Source organism: Phocoena phocoena, chromosome 12 (genome assembly GCF_963924675.1).
Source record: "Phocoena phocoena chromosome 12, mPhoPho1.1, whole genome shotgun sequence".
NCBI lineage: Eukaryota > Metazoa > Chordata > Mammalia > Artiodactyla > Phocoenidae > Phocoena > Phocoena phocoena.
The window spans coordinates 8,473,642-8,497,924 of NC_089230.1; the positions used below are offsets into that span (position 1 = coordinate 8,473,642).

Sequence of the window (24,283 nt, forward strand, 5' to 3'; positions counted from 1 at the left end):
CACAAATAGGATACAATCCCTACCCTCAAGGAATTCATGGCCTAGTTGTGGAGGCAAACATGTCAACACATCATTATGAATATCACTTGATAAGTAAAAGATAGAAATTGCTTGAGGACTATGGAGAGTCTAACAATATTTGAGACTGGAAAAACAGGCAGTAACCAGACAGTGAAGGCTCAGCATGTTTAAGGAGTTTGAACTCATAGGGCAAAGTGGTGACAGAAATATTTGAGGAGGGAACTAGCACGGTCAGAGGTGCACTTCAGATAGACCATTCTCTGATTGCACAGAAGATACAACTTAGGCTGTATGGGTCTCGTCAAAGGCTGGTAAGAATAGTAAGAATGCAAAGAAGAGGACTCAGAATCAAGAAGCATTTAGGAGGTAAAATGGGCACGGCTTGGTGATTACTTGGGAGATACATATATATATATGAGAGAGAGAGAGATACACAGCAAAAGAGGTGGAGGGATGGGAAGAGAACAACCACCCTAAGCTAATATGTTAGTGCACAGGTTCTACAGTCAGACAGATAAGGGTTTAAATCTTGGTTCGGTCACTTACTTGCTGTATGACATTAACATCCTTAAGCTTCAATTTCCTTGTAAGTTAAATAGAAACAATATGACAACTAACCTCAAAGGGTCATTGTATGAAATCATGTATGCAAAGTGCTTGGCATAGCACCTGCTATATCAGAAACCTCCATGAATTGTTACGGGGTTTTAAAATTACAGATCCTCCTCTACTTACAATGGGGTTATGTCTCAAGAAACCCATCGTAAGTTGAAAATATCATAAGTCGAAAATGCATAACCTAACAAACACCACAGCTTAGCCTCGCCCACCTTAAACGTGCTCATAACACCTACATTAGCCTACAGTTGGGCAAAACCATCTCACACAAAGCCTATGTTACAATAAAGTATTGAAAACTTCATGTAAGCTGTGGAACACCTTACTGGAAGTAAAAAACAGAATGGTTGTAACTGTATCAGTTGTTGACTCTCCTATCATGCCTCACGGGGAGCTGTGGGTCACTGTCTCTGCCCAGCATCGTGAGAGAGGATGGTCCCACATACTGCTAGCCTGGGAAGAGATCTAAATTCAAAGTAAGGTTTCTACTGGATGCTATTGCTTTCACAACATTGTAAAGCCAAAAAATCATAAGTCGAACCATTGTCGTTGGGGACCATCTGTATTACCAACCTACCTGAATCTGTGATCATATACCTACTTTTTCTCCAATGCTATGGATGAACTGTCCATGCTTCTAGACAAGGCCAATCCCTCTACTTGTGGGTAAGAGCCCATCCCTTCTTGCCTACATCCTTACATCCATTCCCTCTCTCTCCTACATCATCCATTCTGCCCTCTCTACTGAATCACTCCTTTAAATAAACACATATACAGTTAATTCTCCCATTAAAAAATAGAAAACCTTCTCTTGACCCAACTTCCTTTTAGCTACCACCTTAGTTCCTTCTTTTCCTTTGTGGCAAACCTCCTTGAGTCACAAATTTCTCTCCTCCCATTCTCTTCTGAATCCATTATAACTGACCTTTCTTCTCCGTAACTCTACTGAAGGTGTGCTTTCCCAGATCACCTCTATGTTGCTAGATCCAATGTTCACATCTTGCTTAACTTCTGAATAGGATCAGACATCGCTGACTACTCCCTTCTCCTTGAAACACTTTCATCACTCGACTCCCAGGTGACCAAACTGTCTGCAATTTCCTCCATCCCTCTGATCACCTTTTTCAGTCTCCTTTGCTTATTCCTTAACTTTCCAACCTCTAAATATGCTCAAGGCTCATCTCTCTATACTCCCTTGATAATCTCATCAAGCCTCATGGCTTTAAATGCCACCTATATGCTATTGAGTCAAAAATCCACATCTCTACTCTGGACCAATCCCCTGAAACCCTAGACTCCCATATCCAACTCCTACTCAACATCTCTACATTCAGATGACTAACATGTCTCTCAAGCTTAATGTGCCCAAAACTGAGCTTCCAATGCTGCCCCCCAAATCTGCTCCTTCCCAGTGTTCCCTGTATCAGTAAACAGAAACTTCATTCTTGGCATATAACTTCTAGCTATGACTTAGTAGCTTGAATCAAACCAACACTTCTATAGGAATTAGGAATATCTGTTGCTGAAAGAAAAATAAAACCAAAGGATAAGAGTAAAACAAAAACCAAGAAAAGCTGAAAAAACAAAACAAGACAAAAATCACACAGGCGATTTGAAGGCACTGGAGAGCAACCAAGCCAGTGAGGACATAAGGGATTGGGATCCCAGGGAGAAGAAAAATACATAGTGATAGAGAACTTCTCCATTGCTTTTTCTCCTGGGGCATTTACTGAGTTTCTGAGCACAGCACTTAGTGCAGGCAGAAAGCAGTGACCCAGAAGTGTCAGGAGTCTTTCAGATCTGGGAAGATAAAAGTTAGAGTTGAGAACTTTAGACAGGTCTTGAAGGGACAAGACCCCAGAGATAGGGGGACCACAGAGAAGTAAATCGGACAATTTGCTTAATTTCCTTTTATCCTTGAGACATTTGGTTAATTCTAAGCTGCAAGGACACTGGATAGAAATCAAGATACCAAGCAGGTGCTAAGTGGTCAAAAAGCTACTAGACCTTTCCACAATCTCACAGAGCTGGGAATACAAACTTACAGCGTTCAAGGCCCCCCAAGATGGGGACCTGTTAAAATGCTAGGTTTTCTGTTGAGATTCTTAAAGGCCTATGGTCTGGAATAAGGGCAAACCAGAAATCTATCGGTCCTCCCAAAGCCTGAATCCTTTATTAAATGTCAACTCTGCCAGCTGAATAAAATTAAATCCTCCGAAGAAAAACAACATAAGCCAGAACGTCTCTGCATTTTTTTCTACACAATGCCCAACATTTAATCAAAACCCTTAGAGTGATCTTTAACTCGTTTCTTTCTCTAGCCCCCCACTTCTAGTCCCTCTGTTTCTACGCACATCAAACAATTTAAATGTCACTTTCTCCTCTGGCCCATTCAGAAACCACCTCAAAATTAAGAGATCAGACCTAAAATCTTCATTCAGTGTTTTTACCTCTAGCATTTACCATATACCTTTATGTTAGTGTTTATACAATGCCTACATCTGCTTTAGACCATAAGCTTCAAAGCACAGGAGGGATCTCGATCTTAATGGAATGCCTTATCATTTACCAGATACAGTTCTACGTATTTTACTCTTAACTCTTTTAATCCTCATGACAAACTCTTAAGAGATAAATTCTATTCCCCCTATTTTGCAAATTAGCAAGATGAAGCACAAAAACATTACCTTGCCGGAGGTTACAGGGCTAGTACGTTGCAGAACCTGGATTTAAATCCACACAGCACTTAACTGAATTGAAGAACGCAAACGCAAATGCAAATAACCGATCGCTCAGGGATGCCTAAACTTCACTTACACAAACCAATATTCTTACATTGCCAGTACTAAAACCAATCCATTGCGTTTCTAAGGGCAGACTCATCCCATGATGCTTCATTCTTCACGGCAAAAGTGGCCTAAAAGACTCAAGGAAGTGCCTACCCTTTCCCAAAATGAGACGTCGGTGGGGCAGGCCTTCACGCTCCGTGCGCCCGAGGGTCCCTTGTAGGACTAGCAACAGAGCGGTAAGCAGAGAAGGCGGAAAATGCAGACCAGCTGCGGAGGACGGCGGCAGGCGGCCCCTGGGGCGGGAGAGGTGGCGGTGCTGGGAGGCACCAGGGAAGCCCTGGCCCGGCCCTGGCACGTAACAGAGCTAGGAGCCTGGGTGCCACGCGTGTGCGACCGTAGGTGGACAGCCCGAAGTAGAGGCGCGGCGTCAGTGCCGGGAGAAGCAGCCGAGGGCGGCCCCCGAGGAACGAGGCCTGGGAGAACGGCGCCAACACAGGCCCCGCAAAGCCACACTCAAAAGTGGGGCCGGGGACCGCCGCCGTCCTCAATCCTCCGCGGAGGTCCGCCACGCCCGAGTCCTTCACGCGCAGGTGCATCTCCCTGGTAGACTTGGGTGGGCGGAGTCAAAAGCCGGAAGTGCCCTGGCGCACTGGTCTTCCCCCGAAACCCGCCAGCAGGAACTTCCCTGAGGTCCCGCTTCCAGCCGGAACGCCGGGTTGCTGGGCAACCGGTGCGGGTGGCGCCGGCGGGCTCAGTGCTGCACCGAGTAAGCCGAGTGTAGCTCCCACCTCCTGCCCTGGCGACTTCCCGTCCCGCCCGCTTCCCTTCTTGCCTCCTCTCCTTGCGTCGCGGAATCCCTGTCCTTGGCACTGCGTGCACCTCTTCGGCTCCCACGACACTTTCGTGGCCACCTGCTTCGAAGCCAAGCTTCACCGAAAGCGAAGCGGTCTGACCCTGGGCGTGGCCTGCACGTTGACGGACCGCGCCTCTCCGGCCATGGACACCTACACCTACACCAGCCGGCCCCGGGCCCTGCCTTGCCGGCGCCGCCGTTACCGGGACGACCAGATGCAGCGGTGAGTGAGCCAACCAACCCCTCTGTGGTCTCCACCCCCACCCCCGCCACGTCCCGGGGCCGCGGGGTCCTGGCCCCTTCGCCCTGGCAAAACCTGCCTATGCTGCTTTCCCTTCTCTACATTCTGCGAAATATAAAATTTCCTCCCCTAAAGAACTCTCCCATGGTGTGGAGAACTGAAGCAAGACAGGGCATTAGTTAAGTCTTATGATGATGCTGGCATGATTGATAACATGTGGACGGAACCGACTTATTTCACTAAGTTTGAGTCAAGTGATGTTTACTGTTGGCCGACTATGTGCCACGCAAGCACCTTCTAGGGGCATTTACAGACATTTTCTTGCGTAGTCCCCAGTGCTGTGAACTTGGTCTATAACTCCATTATGCAAGTGAAGAAACTGAGGTAAAAAGGTGTCACACAGGATTTCCCTGGTGGCGCAGTGGTTGAGAATCCACCTGCCGATGCAGGGGACACGGGTTCGTGCCCCGGTCCGGGAGGGTCCCACGTGCTGCGGAGCGGCTGGGCCCGTGAGCCATGGCCGCTGAGCCTGCGTGTCCGGAGCCTGTGCTCCGCAACGGGAGAGACCACAACAGCGAGAGGCCCGCGTACAGCGAAAAAAATAAAAAGGTGTCACACACAATAGCGTGTCCAAAGTGGGAGCCAACTAAAGCTGTTTCCACAGCAGTCTTTGGACAGGAATCGGGTTATCCTAACATGCTGGACCCCAAATTGTACTTTTACATTCATCAGTATTTGCAAATATTCAAATATCCATATTTGGAAAGGGCGTTAAATGTTACGGGTCTCTTAAAGTTCTTGCCATAAGCCTCAAATTTTGGAATCAGCAGAACTTTCCAAGAATTCAGGCTCCGTGCAAGCAGGAACCTTTGTGACTTTTGTTCACTTAAGACTCTGCCTGACACATAGCACTCAACACAAATTGTTGAATTAATGACTGAACAGGAGCAGTGTAGCTCTTGATGCTTATTTCAAACAGAGTCTAAATTCATAATTATCTTGTTCTGACAATAAAGACTGCTTTTTTTTTTTTTTTTTTCTTTTTTGCTGTACGCGGGCCTCTCAGTGTTGTGGCCTCTCGCGTTGCGGAGCACAGGCTCCAGACGCGCAGGCTCAGTGGCCATGGCTCACGGGCCCAGCCACTCCGCGGCACGTGGGATCTTCCTGGACCGGGGCACGAACCCGCGTCCCCTGCATTGGCAGGCGGACTCCCAACCACTGCGCCACCAGGGAAGCCCAAGACTTCTTTTATAAGAAATGTCTACCACTTTAAGAAAGCCAAAACAAGAAAATTTAAATGTAAATTATTTATATTATAAAAGGATTCCATTTTAAAAGGGACTCCTTTGAGAAATACTTCGTGGTACCTTTAAGCGGTTGCTTACAAATCCTTCCTATTAAATCACACCAACAGTTGAAATAAGAATCAATGGTGGTTCATTAGGAACAATTTCTTTTTTTTCATAGAGTTAGTTGATTGGTATATTCAAGTAATCTGTTGATTCAAGCCTTTGGAAGGAGTACTTTTATATTATGCCTTTGATTTTTCAGTTTAAAATTATCCTTATTGGTGATTTTCAATTTATAAAAGTAATATATGCTTGTTGAAGCAAATGAAGAATACAAAATAAGGGGGAATAAAGGCAGAGTTAATTATCTCCCACCGACCTCTACTCCCACTTTCCTGTTGTAACCAAATTTAACAATCTTGGGCTTCCCTGGTGGCGCAGTGGTTAAGAATCCGCCTGCCAACGCAGGGGACATGGGTTCGATTTTCCCCTGGTCCGGGAAGATCCCACATGCCGCATAGCAGGTAAGCCCATGCGCCACAACTACTGAGCCTGCGCTCTAGAGCCCATGAGCCACAACTGCTGAGCCCACACACCACAACTACTGAATCCTGCGCGCCTAGAGCCCGTGCTCCGCAGCAAGAGAAGCCACTGTAACGAGAAGCCCACGCACTGCAACGAAGAGTAGCCCCCGCTCGCCACAACTAGAGAAAGCCCGCGCACAGCAAAGAAGACCCAATGCAGCCAAAATAAATAAATTTTTTAAAAATCGGGGCTTCCCTGGTGGCGCAGTGGTTGAGAGTCCGCTTGCCGATGCAGGGGACACGGGTTCGTGCCCTGGTCCGGGAGGATCCCACATGACGCGGAGCGGCTGGGCCCGTGAGCCAAGGCTACTGAGCCTGCGCGTCCGGAGCCTGTGCTCCGCAACGCGAGAGGCCACTTCAGTGAGAGGCCTGCGTACCGCAAAAAAAAAAAAAAAAATCGTATTCTTTCACGCCTCCTTGCTTGTTCACACATACAGGAGCATATGCACATATGTATAGAAGGTTTATTTCCAAAGTAGAATCATACTACACATATTGATCTGCAGTTGGCTCCCCCCATTTTATAAGCTCTGATTCCTTTTTTCCCTAATTTCTTTATGTATACATGCACATACATATCTAATCTTTTAATAATTATCCTATCACTCATGCCTGTGGGTTTTCTTAGTACAGCCTTATTCCCCAGCCCCTTCCCTTGCAAACCTACTCTCCCTCTCCTGCCCCCAAACCATGTTAATGATTTTGAATGAATACTTTTGTACTTTTCTCCAGGCTCACATGTTTATGTACACGTGTATAAATATATACATACACATACACAGCTACAAGGGCTTTACTTCATAGCAATGGTAACATACACAATTCTCAGCATCTTTCTTCACTCACTTAATTCTTTGTGGAAATTCCTCCAATTATTTTTAATAGCAGCATGATATCCCCTGATGCCATATGTTATTAAAATTTTCCACTATTGATAGATATTCAGTTCACTTCAAGTTTTTACCACAAAGAAGGAAGTTTCAGTAAATAGCCTTATGTACTGGCTTTTTTATATCTATGAGGCAGATTCCCAGGGTGGGATTGTTAAGTCATGTGTTTTTCTAATACAGACAAATAGAACAAAATATCTTTCCTCCAGAAATGTTTAAACGTATCGTTTTTCCCACATCCTCTCCAGCAATAGGTGTTACAGATTTTTTTTCTTTTTGTCTTTGATATCATAAAAACAAAACCAAAATTTTTCCTCACTATCACTTTTAATTAGCACTAGGAGGCTTTAATCAAGTAAGCATTATGTTTGGATTTTTCCGTTCTGAAAGATCACTGGCTACAGTGGATAGAAATGTTGGAAAGAAATGTTGTTCCACACAGTTAAGAGACTAAGAGACTTCTGCAACAGTCCCAGTAAACGATAGTGGTGGCAGTGAGCAGTGGATGGATGCCAGAAAGATTTGGGGGGTAGAATCAATAGGATTTGATGGTTGTAGAAAATGGGGAAGAGGAAAGAGTCATGGGTGACTCCCAGGCTTCTAAACCAATTGGGTGGTTAGTAGTACCATTTAACGAAATAGAGAACACTACAGAAGTAACAAGTTGGAGTGGGAAAATGATAATTAGTTCAATTTTGAGGTTGCCTTTGAGACATTTGAGTGAGATGTCATCAGGCATGTCAACTGGCTGTACAGTCTGGAGCTCAGAGGAGAGTTCTGAGCTAAAGATAAAATTGGGCGTTTTAGGTATATGGACATTAAGTGAAGCCTTGAGGGTGGATGAGGTCAACTCAGACAAGAGAAGGCTGAATCATGAGGAGATCCTTCAGTGGGGGGAACTAGGAAACACCTGGCTGAGAAAGGAGTCAGAGAAAAAGCAGAAGAGCATTCAGAATAATATGGTGGTATCAGGGAGGCCTGGGATGGAGAGCACTTCAGCGGGGAAGTGGCCGGCTGAGCCGAGCACTGTCCAGGAGTCGAGTAAGATGAGCAGTGAAGCATGTCTGGGTTTTGAGTAATATCATGCCAGGCTATCCGGTAGTGGTTTCAGTATGTGATAAACAAGCGATTTACTACCCCTAACAGAATCATTTCTGAGAGAGTACTGTTATTGGTACAGGTAGCTATTTGGTTTCATAGCCACAAATGGCATATCGTTCAAAGAATTTCAAATGAAAATATCAGCTGTGTATTTTTCACTATTGATCATTCTGACCTCTGAAGTTAAAATTTTATTAATATTTTTAAAGTATCATTTTAAAATATCTTTGAGGTTAAAGAACAATAATAAATTTAACTTATTTTTAAGCCTGATTCTACTAATGTAACTTTTCAGTTCTGGAATCAAAATTGTTTCAGTCCTTTAGAGCAAGCCCCATTTCACCTGGGCTCTTCTCAGGTTTGTTAAGTAGTCCAACAGATTTACATCCTAAATCTAGCTCCACCTCCCACTAGCTAGGTAACCTTGGTCAGATTCCTTTCTGGGTCCGCTTCCTCTTCAGTCAAATGGCAACCACCATTCCCAATTTGAAGCTTATTGTGAGCAATAAATAATATCTGGGAAGCGCCTGGCTTTATAATAAACATTCCATAAATGGCAGCCGTTTGTCTCCTTACTTTATGGACTGTGCTAAAAAAAAAAATCAATTAAAATATTTTCATCTGAAATGAAAATGTTTTCATTTCTAAATCCTATTAAAAATGAGTTGACTTCAGACAGAGAAAGACAAATATGACATCACTTATATGTGGAATCTAAAGAAGTGATATAATTGAGCTTATTAACAGAACAGAAATAGACTCACAGACATAGAAAACAAACTTATGATTACCAACGGGGAAAGGGGGGAGAGGAATAAATTGGGGATTTGGGGTTAACAGATACACATTACTATATATAAAATAGATAAACAACAAGGCCCTACTATATAGCACAGGGAACTACATTCAATATCTTGTAATACCTTATGATGGAAAAGAATCTGAAAAATATATATGTATAATTGAATCACTTTGCTGTACACCTGAAACTAACACAACACTGTAAATCAAGCATACTTCAATTTTAAAAAATGAATTGACTTCATAGATACCAATACTCTATTACAGTCATTATTTAGAATTGGCTTTTTTACAGAGCTGAAGAACCTATGTGTTACGGAAACATAATGTATGACAGAAGGGTGATCCGAGGCAACACTTATGCTCTGCAGACAGTACCACTGGTAAGTATAATTTGAATAGTCTAACACAGAGCGTTCATGTGGTGAAGGACCAATTTTTGTTTCTTTTAATTTCTAATCTGTTATAGACTAACACATTTATGAAATAAAGATGAATTGCCAGAAAAATGAAATGAAAAAAACAACAAAGACATGCAAAATACAAGCCAGATAGTGGTTGCCAGGGATGGGGGAATAGGGAGTAGTTATTTACTGGGTATGGAGTTTCAGTTTTACAAGATGAAAAGAGTTCTGGAGATGGATGGTGGTGACGGTTGCACAATGTGAATGTAGTTAAATGCCACTGAACTGTGCACTTAAAAATGGTTAAGATGGGGCTTCCCTGGTGGCGCAGTGGTTGAGAGTATGCCTGCCGATGCAGGGGACACGAGTTCGTGCCCCAGTCCGGGAAGATCCCACATGCCGCGGAGCAGCTAGTCGCGTGAGCCATGGCCGCTGAACCTGCGCGTCTAGATCCTGTGCTCCGCAACGGGAGAGGCCACAACAGTGAGAGGCCCGCGTACCAAAAAAAAAAAAATGGTTAAGATGGTAAATTTTATGTTATTTGTATTTTACCACAATTAGAATATTTTAAAAAATACAAACCCCAATTTTTTTTTTTTTTTTTTTTTTTTTTTTTGCGGTACCCAGGGCCCTCACTGTTGTGGCCTCTCCCGTTGCGGCGCACAGGCTCCGGACGCGCAGGCTCAACGGCCATGGCTCACGGGCCCAGCCGCTCCGCGGCATGTGGGATCTTCCCGCACCGGGGCACAAACCCGCGTCCCCCGCATCGGCAGGCGGACTCCCAACCACCGCCCCACCAGGGAAGCCCAAACCCCAGTATTTTACTAGGTTAATAGAACTGTGGAGATCTATTCTAAAAGTTTGCAAATGTTTACTCTCAATTTCTGTAATTAAATTGTTATAGACCAGTTCAAATAGCTCACAGACAACACGAGTCTGAGGACCACTTTCAGTAACACTGGTCTAATATATTTAGGTTTGTTTAAATTATCTCATGCTCCAATACTGTTATCATTATTTAATCAAAAAATCTGAATTATGCTTCTTTTCTTTAGTTCACTCAACAAATATTTATTGAGTTTTAAGTCCTGTGCTGGGTATGTAGGATACAGAGATGAGTAAGATGTAGTGTGATATTAAAATGATTTCTTGGGGATTGACATATGTGCACTAATATGTATAAAATAGATAACTAATAAGAACGTGCTGTATTAAAAAATTAAATTTAAAAAAATAATTTCTCGGCACAGAAATAAAGTATAGTTAACTTGTAAACACTATTTGACATATAAATGCTTAACACCACATGGGATGTATGGGATGTTAGACATTCTGAATCAGCATATATCAAGATCACCTAGAAAACTCAAATATATATATGCTTCAGCATACCATGCATCTACTGCATTAGAACCTCCAAAAGTTGGACACAGGGGTATGTAGTATCAATAAACTTCCCTGGGCCATTCTGGTACAGCCAGTTCAGGGGCCAGCATTTAGAAACAATAGCTCAAACATGTGATACAGACATGTTCCAGCATTTTCTTGTGGCAGTAGCAATGAGTACTGCCAGACCTCAAACAAGAGTAGAATGAAGAATCACTGCTTTTTTAGTCCTTTTTAAAAAAATTAATATTATGATGATTTGGTACACTTTTTTTAGTTCTTTAGTCAGTTCATCAACACCTCACTTTAAAAGTATACTCAGACTTCCAGTTCCAGACAAGTAGGAATTCACCAGTTCCTTCCTATTCCTCCTCTTACAACTAAAAAACCCTGGATGTAGCATCACAAACAAACAAAGGAAGATTCTGAAAGGTGGAAAGAAGAAAGTGGACTGGCTAGGGACCTCTGGACTTGAACAACATGGCAATGAGTCCATGGGGGTTTTTTTTGCCTCTCACTTATCCCAGAGTGCCAGAAAAGGCTGCAACCTGCAACCATGAGCACCCTGGAACCTGGCACACCCTAAGAAAAGCCTGCTCCCTCTATCCAAAGGTAGAGGGTGGCCTCGTGAAACAGAAACCTTCTTACCATAGTAGCCCTCCTCCAGCCACACACCAATGGATAAACCGCCCTGCCCCTCCGCATGACCATTGGTGAGGCTAAGGTGGAGAGCTGGACCTTTTAACATCACGTGATCTCCACGTGACAGCAACAATACGAATCAGTCCTCTGATTTATCCATGGAGTTGGTGTCAACAAGGGCAGAACAGGAGGCTGAAGTGCCACCCTCACCCAGGGGCAGTGAGGTGGTAAGAGATGGTATAAATGGATCTCCTACTTTTTCTGGGGTGGCATCAGCCGAGCCAGGAGGGAGCTGAATTTTCAACCCTACCTGACAGCAACAAGGAGGAACAAGGTAGTAAGAGGCAGTGCTAGCCAGAACTCAACTCCCCTACACTCCAACGCTAGTGTCAGTGGAGCATAGCAAGGAGCTGAACTGTCACCCCCACCTGGCACCAGTGAGGTGATGCAGGTTGGCACCCTGCTTTCACTGCATGGTGGTAAACTTCCCTCTCCACTCACACCTGTGCACTAAAACAAAAGGGATGACTTCCTGCTAATACGATTAAGACCCATAGTCTCACAACATAATACCCAACATGTCCAGAATACAATTTAAAACTCACTCAATTGTACCAAGAACCAGGACAGTCACAACTTGAATGAGAAAAATCAATCAAGAGATGATAACACCAAGATGTCTCAGATGTAGGAGTAACCAGACAAGACTTTTAAAGCAGTCATCATAAAAATGCTTCAATCAAAAATGAACAATTATGAACTTTCTTGAAACATGGAAAAAAATAGAAAACCTTTGCAAAGAAACAGACAAGATTAAAATGAACCAAATGGAAAATATAGAACTGAAAAATACAGTAACCAAAATAAAAACCTCTCAGATAAGACTTATTGGAGATGACATAGGAAACAATCAGTCAATACAGAAACAAATCAATGGAATTACCTGGTCTGAAGAACAGGTAGAAAATAGACCCCTGCCCCCAAAAAAGCCTCAGAGATCTGAGGAACAATAACAAAATATCTAAATTCAGTCCCAGGAAAGGAGGAAAAGTATGGGATTTGAAAAAATACTCAAAGAAATAGTGCCTGAAAATTCCACAAGTTTGACAAAAGGCATAAACCTACAAATTTTCACCAAGACACATCAAAATCAAACTTCCAAAAGCAAAAAACAAAAAAAGTCTTGAAACCAAGATTAGGGAAATACAAATTAGAGAAATACAAATTAAAACCACAATGATGTAACTACACACCTGTTAGAAAAGCTAAAATTTTAAAATAATAGTAAGATGAAGTGCTTGTGAGGATGTAGAGCAACTGGAACTCTGGTAGATTGCAGTTTGAAATGTAAAATGGTACATTGACCCTAGAAAATTGTTAAGTGGCTGCTTATAAAAACTAACAAGCACTTACCATTCAAGTCCACAATTTAGCTTTTAGACATTTATCCCAGAGAAATGGGAACATATGTTCACATATTAACCTGTTCACAAATGAACATTCATAGCAGCTTTATTCATAATAGCCAAAAAACTGAAAAATACCAAGTGTCTTTCAATAGGTAAATGGTTAAACAAACCTGGTACATCCATGCAATCAAGTACTACTAACAAAAAGCCATGAGGGCTTCCCTGGTGGTGCAGTGGTTAAGAATCCTGCCAATGCAGGGGACACAGGTTCAAGCCCTGGTCTGGGAAGGTCCCACATACCGCAGAGCAACTAAGCCCGTGCACCACAACTACTGAGCCTGCGCTCTAGAGCCCGTGAGCCACAACGACTGAGCCCATGTGCTGCAACTACCGAAGCCCATGCGCCTAGAGCCCATGCTCTGCAACAAGAGAAGCCACCGCAATGAGAAGCCTGTGCACCACAACAAAGAGTAGCCCCTGCTCGCAGCAACCAGAGAAAGCCAGAGTGCAGCAGTGAAGACCTAACCCAGCCAAAAATAAATAAATTAAATACATAAATTTTTTAAAAAAACGAATGAACTATTGATCAGGTAACAACCTGGGCGGACCTCAAGGACATTATGCTTAGTGAAAAAAAGGCAATCTCAAAAGGTTACATTCTGAATGATTCCTTGTATATAACATTCTTAAAAAGACAAAATCTAGAGATGGAGAACAGAATTGAAGGTGGGACTTGGAGAAATATAAAAGAGGCTTCTTTGGGGCAATGAGATAGGTCTCTATCCTTATTGTGGTAGTGGTTACACAAATCTACATATAAAATCACATAGAATAATATACACAGACACAAATCAATGCCTGTAAAAATCGTGAAAACCGAGTAAGATCTGTTAATATCTTACATGTTAATTTCCTGATTTTGTTATAATTATATAAAATGTCACCATTGAAAGAAGCTGAGTGAAGCATACACAGGATGCTATGTACAGTTTTTGCAAATTTCTGTGAATTATTTCCAAATAAAACTTTTTTAAAAAGAGATTATAACTAGATCTGAAACAGTTAAGTTAGGCAATGCATTTCTAAAATGAACTTGTTGTATTTCTGTTACCCTAAATCTTTTAAGGCTGACATTTATAATTCTATTACATTAAAAAATAGAAATAAATCAAGCATGATATTTATAATAATGTAGAATATACACATTATACAAAGGAAAAGCCCTCCATTGAAGAATCCCAAAATGATATTAGTAATTGTATTAGAAAAACAAAACTGTAGGTGATATTTCTTTCTTTTTGGTAAAGGTATTTCTTTCTTTTTGGTGGTTATTTTATAATAAAAGGAAATGATAACTATGTAAGGGAAGAGCTATTCTATGACAGGTATTGTGTTAGACTTGTTACATTACCGTCCGATTTGTTCCTTATAATCTAAAACTTAACAGATGTTATTCCCATTGTACAGATGAGAAAACTGAATATCTGAAAATGTGGGTTATTAGTCCAAGCTTTACTAATCCTAGTAATTAATAAATTAAGGAGTTGGAATTTGAGCTTCAGAGCCAATGCTCTTCTTTCCACTATATAACGTGAATATGGGGAACATTTACGATAGGTAGTGTTAAGTTAGGAAAACAGTATAAAATGTATGGTATCACCACACCTTCAAAAACACTGTGCATTTAAATAGCAATAGCCATTGTATTAGGAAGATGGGATTATAGGTAATTTTCTTTTTTCTTTTTAAAAAAACTACAATTTCAATTAAAATATTTTTAGAAGTCTAATTTTAAATATTAAAAATTTTCATGTAAAGTACTTTTATATTTCTCCTTTTCTTTTCATATTTACCTTGAGATAAGACAAGTTAGCTATAGAGAAGGACTGCAAAATTAGATATGAATATGAAATCAAGGACCGCCACATGTTGCAGGACTACTGTGAATAATTATACTTTTAATCCCTTAGTCAGCTATTATTTTGTGCACTTGGACAGGCTTCGTTTGGACTGAGGATATTTTCTTTGTGAGCTAATATATTTTTTAAGGAAATTCTGTCCATGAAATCAGATTTTTAAAAAATTCGAGCGCTTTTCAATTTCTTAACTACACATTGAAATTTACTGTGACTGAATGGTTGTATCGGTTTACTAGGCCCCAGAGGAGTTCATGGTAAAAATCCTTGAATGAGGAAAAGCAATTTATTAGATGGGATTCTGCACCCATTTTAATTAACAGTCATAAATTGAAGTTACTTTATATGTTTTGTCACATACCTTTGTAATTACCAGACAAAGTTCAAATAAATTTTTAATCATCAAGTCACTGATGGTAATCAGGAGGCATTCTATGACAGAGGCTTTTATACCATCCAGGAATCACTTTTGGAAAAGCAGTCCTATATGTTTTGAGAAATATTTTCTAAATTTTAGAAGCCTTTTCTGTCACTCAGCCTGGGCAGCCCGATCCTGCAGAGATTCAGAGACAGCAGGAGGCTAAGAGGAGGGCTCTTGCCAAAAAACGAGCCCAAGAACAGCTCAGACCACGAACGCCCGAACCCGTGGAAGGCAGAAAGCATGTAGATGTACAGACAGGTATGTGGGCCCGCCATTGGCATGGTGGCTCCTGGGTGTGCTTGGTTTTCTAAGTCAGTTCATTTTATTTGGCCTTTATATTATTTATGTATCTGTTATGCTGTCCAGTACTTCCCCAGTCACATGGTAGGAGAAGTCCCTTCATTAAACAAACTCATAGACTATATATTATTATTATATTGGGTATGGCTGAAAGTATGAGATGGGGTTTTTGAAAAAAGAATTTAATGACCAAATTAAGTTCTCTCTTAGCCCTTTTCACATATTCTATTCTCAAACTGGCATTATTTCTTACTTTTTATAGCCCAGCATGAATCAGTGTTAGACCAATAGGAGAGGACAGCAATCTAGTTTTATTTTGGTGTTTTGTCTTTTGAGGGGAGTAAACCCATTTAGATCTGAGTCCCCCACTTCTCTCACCATGGCCTCTTCTTGTCTCTCCTTTTGTTCTCCATTCGCTTTGCATACTCCCCAGGGCCATTTGGGCTCTCCTAGGCTAGTGCCAGGCTTTTCCTGCTTGTTTGACTGTTGTCAGCTGTGGAGGCTTACCTATACCTATAGGGTCTAGCTGTGTTGTTGACAGAATCTTGATAGTCAAACAGTACTTGGTGTTCTCCTTGGACCAGTGTAACTACTCGGCATTCACCTTGTACCCTGCCAAGATGGTGAGTGGATTCATCTGAGATACTTCTGGATAATAAGGATGAAAGGAAGAGGACCATTCCGTGTTTTTTCCCTACGTTGAGGCCAAGTCTAGAATGCGTATATGTCTGTGATTAGCCAACATAGTTGTAATTCTGAGAGAGCTAAATTTTAGTGTTTATTTATACCATCAGAATATTAAGTGATGGAATAGCAGGTACTTTTTGTTGAGTATTTCTTATATCTCAGAGACTATACCAGGTCCTTTTCCTATGTATCTCCTTTATTATTACAAAGACTCCATGTGACTGATAATTATGATCCCTTTTACGCATAAAGAAACTGAGGCCCAAAGAGGGTGTAATTTGGCTAGGTTCTGTGTTCAACATCTGACTCCGATTCTCATGTTCTTTGTGTGATACCATACTGCCCTTGCCTCATATAAATTATTCCTAAGGTGAAATTTGGTTTCATATGTCTGTTTATAATATGTAGGCTAGAGGGAACATTAGGTAACACAGTGACATGGTGCATAGCTTTTTTAAATATCCAGGAATTTTCAAATCTTTGTAAGTTGACTATCTTAGGATTCGTTAAATAAATGGATTGTTAACTTTGCATCCTGTGTTATACTTTGTGTCTTACGTACATCTATGGTTTCATGCTCTTCTTTAGTTCTGTTTTGAAATACAAAGCACAGTGCTTTCTCAACATTTAATTAATGTTCTAGCCTGAGTGACTCTATAGTCTTCCAAATATTATAAAAACGCTTAGTACACTATGTGAATTGAACCCCACATTTGAGTACTTTTATTCCAAGACTTGTTTTCTGATGCATTCAATTCTATTTTGAAGGGACTGTAGTTTCAAATACTTGAAATAGACCAGAATTTCAAACTCAATGTATATGGTGTTCTCTTAGAATTATACCTTGAAGAAATTGCTGACCGCATAATAGAAGTTGATATGGAATGCCAAACAGATGCATTTTTGGACAAACCACCAACACCGCTCTTTATTCCTGCCAAAACTGGCAAAGATGTGGCCACCCAAATTCTAGAAGGAGAGGTATAGTACATTATTGGACTTCCCTCTATCTTCTTTATAAATAGTTAAAGTTAGGTTTACTTAAAAGCTTAACATGAATACAAACCACTTCACAGTCAAGAAGATTCTACTTACTGCATTTCTTTCCAAATTTATCTATAATAGTTTTATCCTGAGCTACCCAGAAATGTTTTTTTTTAATTATTTTTTAACATCTTTTTTAGAGTATAATTGCTTTACAATGGTGTGTCAGTTTCTGCTTTATAACAAAGTGAATCAGTTATACATATACATATGTCCCCATATCTCTTCTTGCATCTCCCTCCCAATCCTACCCCTTCTTGCATCTCCCTCCCTCCCACCCTCCCTATCCTACCCCTCTAGGTGGTCACAAAGCACTGAGCTGATCTCCCTGTGCTATGCGGCTGCTTCCCACTAGCTATCTATTCTACGTTTGGTAGTGTATATATGTCCATGCCACTCTCTCGCTTTGTCCCAGGTTACCCTTCCCCCTTCCCGTATCCTCAAGTCCATTCTCTAGTAGGTCTGCATGTTTTTAAATACCATGATCTCATTTTCCCTCTTTGCTGTTCAGAAATAAAAATTTTTAGAAATGTTTTTAGAATATTTACATATTTAATTTTTGTGTGTTTGCATACTTGCTTAATATATTAATATAAGGTAGATTTGTACCAAATAAAAGTAATATCTCTGGTATAAAAAGTTCCACTGTTAGTTCCTTGTAGATTACATAAATTTTATGAAGATAATCTATGTTAGGAAAATAATCCTAAAATAATTACATTTTCATATCAGTGTGGAATGCATAAATAGGCCAGTTTATGAAATTGAAGATGAGAAGGCAATCCTTATGTACATAATGACTTCAGTGAGATTTAAGATTCGAAGGAATTTGAAAGTACTGTCGTTGAAATTGGGAAATAAAGTAAGTTTTCATAATCTACATAGAAGGGTATATTTGCCTCAAAATCCTAGAGATGAATCACCAAAATATCCATTATTCTTGTTCCTTTGTTCTTCGAACCGTTATCAAAACGACCAGTAAAAACTGAGCAGAAAAGGCAGAGAACAAGAAAGACGGATATTTCCCTTGGGTTTCAGAGTTTTATCTGAAAATTGTTGAGTATCGAGGTTCATTCTGATGATTGCATAGGTCTTTTTATAACTTAGACTCAATCATTTTTTGCTTGTAAACAGCCTGTGTGCCCTTCAGGCTATTTTGAGGATCAGAAACCATAAATAAAACACCAGCACGGTGTCTGGCACACAGAAGACACTCAATAAATAGTATCCTGTTATTGCTACTCTTCCGGATATTTTTTCACTGAGCCTTTGGTTCATGATTACAATTTTAAACTTGCTTTGTTTTGTGTGTTTAAGCTCTTTGACTTTGATCTTGAAGTTAAACCAATGTTAGAAGTTTTGGTGGGAAAGACCATCGAGCAGTCTCTTCTGGAAGTAATGGAAGAAGAAGAGTTGGCGAACCTGCGGGCCCATCAGCGCGCACGTGAGGAGTTACGCCACGTCGAGCTTGCGGAAGTTCAGCGACTTGAAGAGCGGGAGAGGCGACACCGAGAGGAAAAGGTATAGAATTTTAGTTTCTCTCTTAGATTTTGGTTATTTAATAGACTATGTTCAAAATCACATGTAGTATGAACAGAGCTCAAGATCTTTGCAAACATATAGAAAAGACCTGTAGTAACTGTTGCTTAGGTCTCTCCTGTAGATCACAGATCTTTCCTGGACTGAATTACGTTTTTAAATTCCAGTTTACATAAATGTACCTACACGGAGTTCCCAAAGTTCCTAAATGTAAGAATTTAAATTACATATGTTCCAGTGAAAGGCACTCTTAAATATCAAGAATGCTAGAGAAAGAAATAACGTCAATTTGCCCCAAGTCAGTGGCAGAGAAGGTGGCAGGAAAAAGTGGAGTATCTTTGGGTAGGTGGGTGGTAAGAAGCAGAAGATCTGCCTAGAATTCTGCATCTTCTTCTCTGTGGTGAGCCTTGCTCCACATCTGTAGAGTCTACTACTTGGGTCTTTATAAAATATTTATACTTGGGTCTTTATAGAATATTTCTCTAGATTATAGGTTTTTAGAACCTTTAATAAGAAAAGTTTTAGAATCCAATTTTTAAAATATGCCAGAAACCTCTAGTTAGGAAGCACGAGGCTCGGTAATCTTTAGATAAGAGTCTGTCTGGGTTTGGCAATAACTGTCACCCTGTATTAAACACTGGCTGGATAAATGAGGAAGGAGTTCCCAAACACCTGAAAGGGCTCAAAGAGTCTAGCTTACCACTCAGAATAGCTTAGTTGTCGGGACATTCTACCCAAAACCTAGTCAAATGGACTTTCAGTTCTCCTCCAACGTGAATAATTAATTGTGTAAAGAGCATAGGGCTGATGGTAAAGATTGTGCAAATGCACGATTATTTGTTCACAATTACAAAATGAACACCGACAGAATTAGCTTTGTTGAAATAATTGGCGAAGACTATCAAAAAAAAGTTAAATTTGTTTATTTACTGTTAGGAAATATATTTTTAAAAATGAAGTCTACAAATCATCTAGATTTATATTTGCTTAAACTTTGAAAATAGATTTAATTAGAAAATATATTAATGTTCCCACTTGTACATAGGAGTAGAGAATAGTTCATTAGCTTCACAGGTTTCATATGAGCTACAAGAAGCAACAACAACAAAAAGAGGTTTTATAATTTTCTGAACTTTATGAACTCAAAGAATCATTACAAATGAGATAATTTATTGGCCCAAGTTTTTAATCAAAGATATCTAAGCAACTGTAATTTTCATATCAGCAATACTTTAAAATACTAATTAAAAATACATATAACTATTATTATTCTTTGATATCAGCCACACAGTCAAACATGTATATCTTGAAATTATTTTACTTGAAAATGGATCAGGAAACAAATTTTACCTTAAGCGTCATCTCCTCTGAATTCAGTACCTACCTAGCTGTTGAAATTCATTCAAATCTTGATGAAAAACATGAACTGGTAATAGACACCTCTCTGTTCATTTTTGGATACAAATATGAGTCCAAATTCTTCCGCTCACTAGAGTCAGCATTTGGGGAAGACGTAATAGCTGAATAACCACCTGTGGCGGCGTTTTTCTCTGGGCAGGAACGTCGTAAGCAGCAGCAGTGGCAGGTGGTTCACAAGCACAATGAGACTGCACAGAAAATCGCCGCCCAAGCGTTTGCACAGCGTTACCTGGCCGACCTTCTCCCTTCTGTTTTCAGCAGCCTCAGGGATGGAGGCTACTTTTATGATCCTGTTGAAAGAGGTCTGTGGAGGTCTTCGTTAGATTAACTGTCTAACAATAAGCATCCTCTTCATGGTTCAGATTTATCGCGTGCCCATTTTTATTTTGAATTGGAATCTTTCTATGTCTGAAACAAATTTTAAAATCAATTACAGTTGTTTTAAGAAAGAACTGTCACTAGTAAGCGGTGCATTATAAAGATCTTGATTTTAGGATGTTTACTTTCATTGAGAAACAACATTGGATAGTAGAAAGAAATACGGACTTGATGTCAAAAACTTGAGCTTGAATCCCTGTTTTATCATTAACTAAGCTCTATGACCTTCAGTCTCCTCCTGTGTGACACGAGGATTATTTAGGAGCTAAACGTCTTAATGTAAATAAAACCTAAACGCGGACTTTTTCACCCAATACGTACTACAGCATAGTACAGCCCGTGGTTGGTTGAAGCCGCAGATGCAGACCTGCAGATACAGAGGTCTGCCTGTGAAGTCATACGCAGATGTTTGGCTGTGCCTGCAGTCAGCAGCCCCAACCGCCATGTCCTTCAAGGGTCAGTTGTATATGTAATCTATATGTGTAAGTAGTTGTCGCTAAGTTTTTCTCAGTAGGCTTCCTATTCCAATCAAAATCTCTTTGGGGACAGCTAGTGAGGTTATGTAATGAGGTGTTTATACTATCCCAGGCATTGTATTAAGTGTTGGAGGCTTCAACAACAACCAAATCAACCTGATCTCGGCCTTGATAGAACCCGCACCTGTTAGCCATCTCCCAGCATCCCCTCAGAGCCACTCTCCTCAGCTTGGTGTGGCCAAACGGAGGGGAAGAGTTGGCACTTTTTCACTGCCGCCCTCCTTCCTCGGGTTCAAAAGCACTTACATCCATGTTGCTTTGTACACAGGTCCTATTTCAAATGGCTAATACTGTCTGAGGGCAGATATTAGCCATGTCAGTTTTCACCGATGACACACTGAATTCAATACATAAGGGTCAGGTTACAGACAAATATTATTAGTTTACATTTCTATTGTACTTTGCAATTTTTGTCGTGTTTTTCACACATGATACCATTTGGCCCATCCGAAAGGGCTGTGAGGGAGGGAGTATGGCAGATTAAGTCCCATTTTTCAGAAGTAGAAACTGAAGCTCAGAGAACTTGAATTGCTCTTGGACACTCGGGGGGTGCTTAGGTCTGCACTGACTGGGACTCTGACTCCACGTCCAGTGCCCTTGCCATGTTGCCAGCTTCCCGGGGTCCAGCTGGGCCTCTTGCTGTTAGTCACAGAGGCCAGCAACCTTTTCTGCGTTCATGGGTTGCTGGAAAAGTCAGTTATAGATCATTTAAAAGCTTGCAAAGGAGATTCATGCTTCAGATTAAGACTATTTATAGTAGTGAATATATATTCTATCACACTCTCTCTTGTCACCCATTGAAAAATAATTAGGTGCCTGCCCCCAAAAAAAGCCTTTTTTTTTGGCCATGCCGCACGGTATGTGGGATCATAGTTCCCCAACCAGGGGTCGAACCTGTGCCCCCTGCAGTTTAAGTGCAGAGTCTTAACCACTGCACCTCCAGAAAAGTCCCCCCAAAAAGCCATTTTAAAACATTAAAATGTATATTGTAAGGGGCCTTTTTTTTTTTTTTTTGCGGTACACGGGCCTCTCACTGTTGTGGCCTCTCCCGTTGCGGAGCACAGGCTCCGGACGCGCAGGCTCAGCGGCTGTGGCTCACGGGCCCAGCCGCTCCGCGGCATGTGGGATCTTCCCAGACCGGGGCACGAACCCGCGTCCCCTGCATCAGCAGGCAGACTCTCAGCCACTGCGCCACCAGGGAAGCCCAGGGACCATATTTTTTAAAGGCTTACACCATAGAGTAGATTTCCATTTCAATTTGAACAAATTTATCACTAATGGAAACACCTCGTTTCCGACCCATTTCTACATGGCCTTCTTAGATGCCCTCTGACCCTTACCTCTGAATCTTGGTCAGCTTCTGTCGTCCCCAGGCTTCAGCTGAGCTTCAGATGGAGGTGCCAGCAATGCTCAGTCCTGGCTTTGCATTGCATTTGGATTGGAGTTCTGCTCCCAGTTCCACACCCCCTGCTTCCACCCCCCCCCCGCCTCCTTGATTCATCTCACGTTGCACCTATAAAGTCAGTTCTAACACCTTTGACTCCAAGGAAGGCCTCATAGTTCTAAAAATACTGTTTCTACTGCAATTGAACGGAAATAGACCAGAAGATATACAGAGAATGTGGTAACAACAAAAGTGATGCTGTATGAGTCTATTTGACATTTTATAATAAGAAAACAATATTGATGTGTCTGTAACATTAGGGGAAAGCACAGATTCTTCCAATCTATAATGATTCCTAAAAATCACTTAATGAAGTTAACTTTTTAAATTACAGATATTGAGGTAGGATTCCTTCCATGGCTAATGAATGAAGTTGACAAAACCATGGAGTGCAGCATGGTTGGAAGAACAGTGGTTGACAGTAAGTTCTTTTATTTTATTATTTGAAAGTCATCTCTGAAATTTTTCAGTAGAAAGAATATATAGAAGAAAGATATTTTAAAGTTTTGGTTCTTAAATTTTCAGTATATCAATTATATTAACAAAGGTACATATTTTTACCCTCAATATTAATTTTGGTTATTTTATAATTTGATCAGAATTAATATCTTCTGTCATTACTTTATAAATTATATTCTGTTAAAACGGGCATTGAATATAATGCATATTTAGCGCATTAAGTGGCACAGAAGGTAAGTATGTTGACTTTATATAAAAGGTCATGATACAGGGAAGGGACGAGGGCTGGTGAATATTTTGTACTCATCTGTAAGTCAGCATTATAACTACCGAAATACGAAAAATCACAGTGATTTCTGCACCTATAATTTCTCAGTGTTGATTCGTGAGGTGGTTGGAAAACGACTGAGTCTGTATGAGCGTAAGGAGGACAGGCACTCTTCTCTGAAACCTGAGGATGGGCTCAGTGGTCCTGGAGGAATGAGAGACCCACCGGTGGGCTACGAGTTCCAGGATCACGGTGCATCACAGGCACAGAGGCCACTTCCAGACACAGACTCCCTGCAAAGAACACCGTATGATGCAAGGTATATGGAGAGAGTGTCATCCCAAGACAGGAAGCTTATGGAAGAAGAGGATGAGCAAACAAATGAGGAAGTCCTTCAGGAGTGAAGAACTGTTGCAATAGAGGGTAGCTTCGGAGCCGTGGAACCCATCAGCAGCCAGTCAGCTTTGCGAGCAATCAGGTAACGATGCGTGAGTCCCCTCAGGTTAGGCACTAGGTTGTGTTTAGTCAACGTGTCTTCTTGTCTGATGGACTGAGCAAATCAAATACGTTGAAATAATAAAACTAATTTTTAAAATGAAACTTTATTTAATAGTAGACTATTTAGAAGCTATATTATAACTCTAATGAGAATTATGTCTAATTACAAGCTTCCCATTACCAGTATATATAACTAATGAATGTATTTTTCCTTAGCCCTTCCATCGCCACTGTGTAACTAATATATTTTTACTTACTCTTCCCATTACCACTATGTATAGCTAATATATTTTTCCTTAGTTTTGTGGTTTCGTTGTTTTTTTAGTAAGTATGCTATATAATGTTA

General features: G+C 40.9%; 1 protein-coding gene across 1 annotated transcript; it reads left to right on the top strand.

Moving 5' to 3' along the window:
• Positions 1-3,684: 3,684 nt before the first annotated feature.
• RSPH3 (radial spoke head 3) lies at positions 3,685-24,039 on the top strand. The gene is made up of 9 exons (XM_065889211.1): positions 3,685-3,783; positions 3,846-4,504; positions 9,483-9,570; positions 15,482-15,623; positions 17,188-17,333; positions 18,714-18,917; positions 20,494-20,656; positions 23,047-23,133; positions 23,548-24,039. Exons 1-9 carry the CDS (start codon positions 3,685-3,687, stop codon positions 23,841-23,843), a joined length of 1,884 nt encoding a protein of 627 aa, XP_065745283.1. The 3' UTR covers positions 23,844-24,039.
• Positions 24,040-24,283: the final 244 nt, after the last annotated feature.

Excerpts from the sequence above, each read along its gene's own strand:
- RSPH3 (XM_065889211.1), top strand. The coding sequence starts at position 3,685 with ATGCAGACCAGCTGCGGAGGACGGCGGCAGGCGGCCCCTGGGGCGGGA. Across the intron at positions 3,784-3,845 it reads CCCTGGCCCGGCCCTGGCAC|AGGCGCGGCGTCAGTGCCGG; the intron begins GTAACAGAGCTA and ends AGCCCGAAGTAG. Across the intron at positions 20,657-23,046 it reads TTATGATCCTGTTGAAAGAG|ATATTGAGGTAGGATTCCTT; the intron begins GTCTGTGGAGGT and ends TTTAAATTACAG.